The following is an 8,009-nucleotide window of genomic DNA, read 5'->3' as shown; positions in this document are numbered from 1 at the left end:
GAAACAATTATGTAAGGTTAAAGGGTCAGTTGGTAGAGTACTCGTGAAAGCGTTGCCTTAAAATTCGTAACGGTTAATTTATTAAAAATGGTGGAGCCGAGGGTACTCGAGCGACTTATGTGAATCATTTAGCGCAAAAGCGAACGTTAGGGTCTAATTGGTTAAAGACTAGTTTTTAAGAGACCATGGTTTAATTCCAACTTATATGTTATTTATAGGTTACCAGACTCGCCCCAGGCCTTTTACCACCCCCAGTCGCTCAGGAAAGTTTTCTACCCGTTATACTGTTGTTGTGATGTAAATATATTGATGCATTATCTTGTGATAAGTGCATGACTGTTATTAGCAAATCTTGAGATATATTGGAGCATGTTGATATGGTATATATATGCATGTTGTGAAATCTTGATATTCTATTATCAATTCAACTACTTATAAACTGCATAATACCTATGCTAGAGATAAGCAGTATTTGCGTATACCCTTAGTATAGGGGACCCAAATGTGAACATTTTTCTAAACCGGGAGTCGATGTTCCCGAGTATAATATATGTATATTCATATATATATATATATAGTTTTTTATAAATATTAATCGAATAAGGTATATTCGATGGTTTTGAATAATAATCAAACTTATTTTCGATTATTCAAATAAGGATCGTACTTTCGTATAAGTATATCTTTTGTTATTTATTATTCGTTTCAAGTATGAGTTTTGAAACTTCTACTTCAATTATTTTGTAAAGATTGTCCTTTATAGGAATATAATTTAAATAATAATATTCAGATATTTTCTAATATGTCAGGACTGATTTAGTTTATTAAATCATCATTACTCTAAACATTCTTTAAAATGTTTTCGAGTCTTCAAAATGATTTTAAAAGTTAGAGCGGATCCCAAAACTCGTTTTCAAAGTTTAAGATCTTCCTTTTGAAGGGGACTTGAATACTCGCTCAAAAATCTAAGGGATCCGACTTTGTGGTGTATTTTATATTCACAACGAGGTTGCTGTTTTGAGAAAACAATTTGATTACTTGCCCAATGTTCGGGAAGTAAGTCCATCTAATTGAGTTAGCATAAGCGACAGGCCGGGGTATGGTCTATGAAGGTGTAAGAGGCTGGGTGACAGTCCATCCATGCGTGAGTGGCAGGGTAACGGTCTAGCGCGAGGTCCTAATGCGGCCAGGGTGATGACCAGCGAGGAATTCATTCATCTATAGTAGAAAAGGTTACTTATTGGTATCTTTGCCTGATCAGCAAGATATCAGGTTTATGCCAAAATTCTCTTCTTTCCAAATTCATTGGATATGACAACTCTATTTATACTTGTCATGACAAAGGTTTTCAGGGAATGTATGATATATATATATATAGGTGTATATATATTGGGACTTAATGAAGTATCTCGTAACTTCATTTCTTTTGAATGATATTTCAAAGATTGAATTTATTCAAGTCTTATCTTATAGTCTCATCTATGTGATGAACTTTTGAAACTGATTATACCTTGAACAGTGGTAGTTCAAGTCGTATTCGGGAAAAGATATAAGTACATTGGAGTATCTAGTAACTTCATCTTTTCAACTTATATCTAGTAAATGATTATCTTATGCATGACAAAGATTTTCAGAAAAACATTGAGACAAGGTTAGATATATGAGATCACCTTGCAACAATATTTTTATACAGTTATAAACTGGAACTCTATGTATATTATGTATGGAAGAGGACTTCCAAGATTTTGAAAAGTATATATACATATATACTAAATATTTTGCGACTTGGTCGCGTTAAGATATCAAACTTGGTTCATATCTGCTTGACCAAGACTTTCATGAGTGTTATGATGGGAATGATCATATATTGTTAATCATTATACATATTATTTTGGTGGGCTTGTTGCTCACCGTTGCTTTCTTCTTTCATCACACAACAACAGATAGACAAAATGAACAGGACTAAGCTCCCAATTCGCAAGTGGATAGGAAATGTTCCGCAGTTTCCTATAGGCGTGGATGACGTTGTAGCTGAGGTAGGAGCTACCAATAGGCTAGGTTTTCAACTGTTAATGTACCAGACTGATGTATATTTATGAACTGTAATAATGGAAAGGAAAATGTAAATTTATTCAGAAACCCTTTTAAGGTGTAATGGTTTATAATTGTGGAATAAAATGACTTGTGTTATTTTTGGTATTCATCTCTGAGACTATAACTTGTGGTGTGTGTGTATATTGTGGGGTCACAGTACGCAATAGTTGGTTGTTTATTAAGATTGAGTGTTATTAAGGGAAATGGACTCGTGACGACCCAGATCCCCGACCCCGGATTTGGGTGCGTTACAATATGCTTCAGAAGTAAAGTGCGGCTGATTTCTAAGAGAGGATCTGGACTAAAACAAAGGAAGATATACTTTAGGAGTTGGAAGACTAGAAGACTTGTAAGAAGATAATATCTGATTGATATATTTTAGGAAGAGATATATTTCATAGCAATTAGAAGATATCTTGTAACTGTGTACTATATAAACACAACTTAGGGTTTACACTATATGTGTTATTATTCACGAGAATATTATTCATTGTAACCTAGCAGCTCTTAGTGATATTGTTCATCACTGAGAGAGTAGTTTAACCTACTTTGTAACCGAGCTTATTATATTGAATAAACTTGATTACTGTTACATACTTGTGTTCTAAATCAATTTGATTGTAAAAATACTATATTCAACCCCCTTCTATAGTGTTGTGTGACCTAACATAATAAATGCCCATATCTCAAGGAAGTTTAAGATGCCCACCATCAAAGCATACGATGGTACTGACGACCCTGCTAATCATGTCAGGACGTTCTCTAATGCCCTATTTCTATAGCCCACGAATGACGCTATTAAGTGTCGAGCCTTTCCTCAAACCTTATCGGGTATGGCTCAAAGATGGTATAGCCGTCTGCCCCTGAATTCTATTGGATCCTTTAAGGACTTGAGCCAAGCTTTTATCAAGCAATTCATAAGTGGCAGAGTACACGAGAAGAGTTCAGCCTCTCTCACGGGCATAATCCAAGGAGAAAAGGAGTCCCTGAGAGACTACCTGCACCAATTCACGAAGGAAGCTTTGAAGGTTTCTGATCTTGACGATAAGGTAGCTATGATATGCCTACAGCAAGGAACTAGAGACGAGTTCTTAAAAATGTTCTTGGATAAACGCCCTCCTGAAAGCATGCTGCAGCTCCACGATAGGGCCAGAAAGTATACCAAGGTAGAGGAAAGTCTGAAGAAGACAGTTGTGAATAATGAACCTACTGGAAACAAGAAGCGGAAGACGGGTCAGGAGTACGATGCCAAGGAAACGTATTCACAGATTGGAAAAAGCTCTGGCACTTCCTCTTCTAAGAAGAATCAACAAGCAAGGTTCACTGAATATGCGAGGTTGAACGCTCCAAGGAGCCAAATCCTAATAGAAATTGAGAAAGACAAAGTTTTCAAATGGCTGAAGCCACTAAGGGGAGACCCCGAGAAAAGAGACAAGAGTCGATACTGCAGGTTCTACAAAGATGTCGGTCATGACACTAATGATTGTAGGAAACTCAAGGATGAGATTGAGTATTTGATATAAAGGTGAAATTCGGATGTTTCACCAAGGGTGAAGAGGATGGAGGCTAAAAAAGAGATAATGACCGAAGAGATAATGATCAAAGAGGTAACGAGAGAGATCGCAACCCACAGCCTCGAGGATTAGTAATCAATATGATCTCGAGAGGTCCTACAGTAGCTGGTACTACAAGGAACTCTCGAAAGGCTTATGCGAGAGAAGTGATGAGCATAGTTGGAGAGCCAACAAAGCGTTTTAAGTTAGAGATAATGCTTATATTTGGTGACCCAGACCTTGAAGGTTTGAAATTTCTTCAGGATGATCCCTTGGTTATCACACCGATAATTGGAAATTGTCATGTTATGAGGGTCCTAGTGGACAATAGAGCTTCCGTGGATATTTTTTTCCATGACACGTTCATAAGGATGGGCTACAATGATTCTCAACTAACTCCATCTGATGCACCCATCTACGGATTTAACCACGTGGAATGCAAAGTCGAAGGAGGAATACAACTTCCCGTAATAATCGAGGAAGAGCCCAGGTGGGCCACGCAGATGTTAAACTTTCAGGTTGTTAAGGCAGCCTCTACTTACAATGCTATCATGGGTAGAATAGGGATCCATGCTTTTAAGGCTGTGCCCTCAACCTACCACACGGTACTGGAGTTTTCAACTAGGAATGGTATTGGAGAAGTGAAAGGAGATTAGAAAATGGCCCACCGTTGCTATATTGCAGCACTTAAGCCCGATGAAACCGAGGGCATGTCCTCCCCATAAAAGACATGGATGGCCAAGAGAATGAGGAACTGCGAGGGAAGCCAACCGAGGACTTGGTCCCAATTCCCCTAGACCCCTTAGACCCGGAAAAGGTCGCGTATATTGGGGCATCTCTGGACAAGCCTTTGAAGGGCCAAATGACAACTTTCCTACAAGAGAACAGTGATGTGTTTGCTTGGACATCAGCTGATATGCCTGGGATTGACCCGAACCTTATAACTCATAGGTTGAACATTGACCCGACCCGAAAGGTTATGAAGCAGAAGAAGAGAATTTATGCCCCTGATAGGCTGGAATCCATTAAGCATGAGGTCGAGAAGATTTTAGAAGCTGGATTTATTGAAGAAGTGCATTTCCCTGAATGGTTAGCCAATCCCGTAATGGTTAAGAAGGTCAATGGGAAGTGGAGGATGTGCATTGACTTCACTAACTTGAATGATGCTTGTCCCAAGGACTGTTACCCCCTAAGGAGGATTGATACCCTGATCGATGTCACTACTGGACACGAGATGGTAAGCTTTATGGATGGCTTCAGTGGTTATAATCAGATTAGAATGCATAAGGATGACACCCCCAAGGTATTTTTCATAACTGACTATGGTGTATTTTATTATCTTGTTATGGCTTTTGGACTTAAGAATGCAGGAGCTACTTACCAAAGATTGGTAAACAAGATATTTGCCCATCTAATTGGGAAGACCATGGAGGTAGATGTTGATGACATGTTAGTCAAAAGCCAAGGTTGATCATATTAGTCACCTCAGAGAGGCATTTGAAGTGCTGAGGCACCACAAGATGATGTTAAACCCAGCCAAGTGTGCTTTTGGTGTTGGGTCTGGAAATTTTTTGGGTCACATGGTCTCTAAGAGGGGAATAGAGCCAACCCCGACAAGATCAAAGCCATCCTAGACATGGATCCACCATGCTCCATCAAGGACGTTCAGAAGCTGACAGGAAGAATCGCAGCTCTAGGGAGGTTAATCTCCAAGTTTGGAGACAAATGCCTGCCTTTTTTCAAAACTCTTTAGAAAGTGAAGAATTTTGAATGGACAGCTGAGAGCCAAGAGACCTTTGAACAGCTAAAAAAGTACATGACTGAAGCCCCGTTGTTGGCTAAACCAAGTCCGGAGGACACCCTTTATTTGTACCTCACGGTATCTGAACAAGCCGTGAGTGTAGTCCTCGTGAAGGAAGAACAGAAGCTCTATAAGCCTGTATACTATATAAGCAAGGTGCTCCATGGATCAGAGTTGAATTACCACCACGGAGAAGTTCGCGCTTGCTTTCATCACAACCTCGAGAAAGTTTAGATCATACTTCCAGGCTCACAAGATCAAAGTCCTGACGGACCAACCCTTGAGGAATATTCTTTATAGCTCGAAGGCTAGTGGAAGGCTCATCAAGTGGAAAATTGAGTTAGGAGAATTTGATATCAAGTACAAGCTTCGAACAACCATCAAATCTCAGGCCTTAGCAGACGTCATGGTCGAATGCACCATTAACGACCAAGAAGTTGGGGGGCAAGAGATAATAACACCAGAAGGAGGAGAGAAGGAGAAGGATAAAGAAACAACCCTGAAAGAGTATTGGGTTCTTCATTTGAGTGAGCGTCCAAAACAAAAATCTAGTGGTGTAGGCCTAGTCTTGCAAAGCCCTGATGGGTTTATGATTGAGTATGCTTTGAAGTTGGACTTCCCAACTATGAACAATGAAGCAGAATATGAAGCGTTGATAGCAAGCTTAGGCTTGGTTAGAGCCGTGAGGGTCAAAAACCTAAAGGTCTGTGGAGACTCAAGACTTGTAGTTGCTCAATATAATAGAGAGTTTGAGGCCAAAGATAATAATATGGCCAAGTAACTGAGAGTCGTAAGGGAATACTGACTCAACTTGATGAATGGTATGTAGAACATATTCCGAGAGAGGAGAACACTATGACGGATGCCCTGTCTCAGTTCCCCTCGTCTGGAATATTTGATAGCACTGGTTGGTGTGACAAGCTGTTGGATAGACCCGATCAAGAACCACTTAGAGACTGGGTGGCTCCCCGATGATGCCCAGGAGGCACGCAAGCTGTCGGTTAGAGCACTGAGATATTCATTGATTGAAGGCCTTCTATACAAGAGGTCCTTTGTTATTCCATACCAGAAGTGCTTGAGACCTCTTGAAGCAGAGGATGCACTGAAAGAAGCCCATGAAGGGATTTGTGAACAATAGTTGGGGGGCAGGGCCCTCGCTCATAAGATAACTCGATTGGGGCTCTACTGACCAACTATGCTAGCCAATGCAAAGGCCTATGTGAAGAAATATGATAGGTTCTAGAGGCACGCTCCAATAGTACGACAGCCCCCAGAGAGGCTTACATCTATCAGCACACCCATCTTTTTTGCAATATGGGGAATGGACATACTTGGACCATTTCCTTAGTATCGGGACAGAGGAAGTTCATTGTGGCAGCCATAGTTTAATTTATGAAGTGGATTGAGGCTAAAGCACTAGCCAAGATAACCACCAAGAAAATTACCCAATTCTTTTTGGAGAATGTGATATACCGATATGGAATCCCGCACATCCTTGTCACGGATAATGGGAGATAATTTGATAATACAGATTTTAGAGAGTACCGCAACAATAACAGCATAGAACTTCATTTCACCTCAGTTGCACATCCTCAGGAAAACGGGAAAGCAAAAGTTGATAACAGAATCATCCTTGATGGACTTAAGAAGAGGGTTGAATGCTCGAGAAATACTTGGGTGGATGAGTTGTTGCTTATACTTTGGGCATATCGTACCACCTGAAAAGTGACAACTGAAGCTATCCCATTCATGCTGGCTTACGGAGCCGAGGCCGTGGTGCCCATTTGAGATCACAAATGGATCCCGTAGGATCGAAGCTTATGAATCGGAAACCAATGAGGAAGGCATGAGGCTCGTTTTCGATCTCATTGATGAGGTTAAAGATGAGGCCAAGCCCGCAATGCAGAGCATCAACAAAGATCCTACCTCTATTACAATAGAAGGGTTAAAGAAAGGTTTTTTCAGCAAGGAGACTGGGTTTTAAGAAAGATTGAGGCATCAGGAGTTGAAGATAAAGGGAAGCTAAACCCTAATTGGGAAGGGTTGTATAAGGTCAATAAAACATTAGGACGAGGATCCTACAAGCTGGAAACCCTGAGCGGTGATAAAGTGCCTCATACATGGCATGTTTTGAACCTGAAGGTTTATTATATTTAGGACATGAAAGACATGTTCCTAGTACTTAGTAGTAGATGGAGGAATAAGGTCGACCAGTGTACGAGCATCTAATAAAAGTCCCGAAGGACCAAAATATCAAAAATAAAAGACGAATATGAAATCAAACTACAAATGCAGGAGATCCTAAAGGATCATAAATCAAGTCATGATGGACAATTAGGTTACACACCGAAGATGTTCAAGTCCATGAAGGACCGCAAATTGATAACCGCTGAATAAAAGCCACACACGGCAAACAAAGCCATGCAAGGCCTAAACACCGAAGGACAATTTATAGTCCAAAATCAAGTGATTGGCCAATAGTGGCAACCTCAGAAGTAGCCCAAGGGCTAGAAAAGCCTCATGAATTTACCATATCGGGGTAAGAGCTATTATCGAAGCCA

General features: G+C 40.2%; 2 protein-coding genes across 2 annotated transcripts; both read left to right on the top strand.

Annotated features, from left to right (window-relative positions):
• Positions 1–2,927: 2,927 nt before the first annotated feature.
• On the top strand, positions 2,928–3,740 carry LOC141674189 (uncharacterized). The gene is made up of 2 exons (XM_074480912.1): positions 2,928–3,352; positions 3,644–3,740. The coding sequence occupies exons 1-2, from the start codon at positions 2,928–2,930 to the stop codon at positions 3,738–3,740; spliced, it is 522 nt and encodes a 173-aa protein (XP_074337013.1).
• Positions 3,741–3,748: 8 nt separating this feature from the next.
• LOC141674188 (uncharacterized) lies at positions 3,749–4,303 on the top strand. Its single transcript, XM_074480911.1, has one exon. The coding sequence runs from the start codon at positions 3,749–3,751 to the stop codon at positions 4,301–4,303; it is 555 nt and encodes a 184-aa protein (XP_074337012.1).
• The last annotated feature ends 3,706 nt before the right edge of the window (positions 4,304–8,009 follow it).

This window comes from Apium graveolens, chromosome 7 (genome assembly GCF_009905375.1).
Source record: "Apium graveolens cultivar Ventura chromosome 7, ASM990537v1, whole genome shotgun sequence".
NCBI lineage: Eukaryota > Viridiplantae > Streptophyta > Magnoliopsida > Apiales > Apiaceae > Apium > Apium graveolens.
Note: the sequence above shows the minus strand (reverse complement) of the source record. Positions and strands in the feature narration are given on the sequence as shown.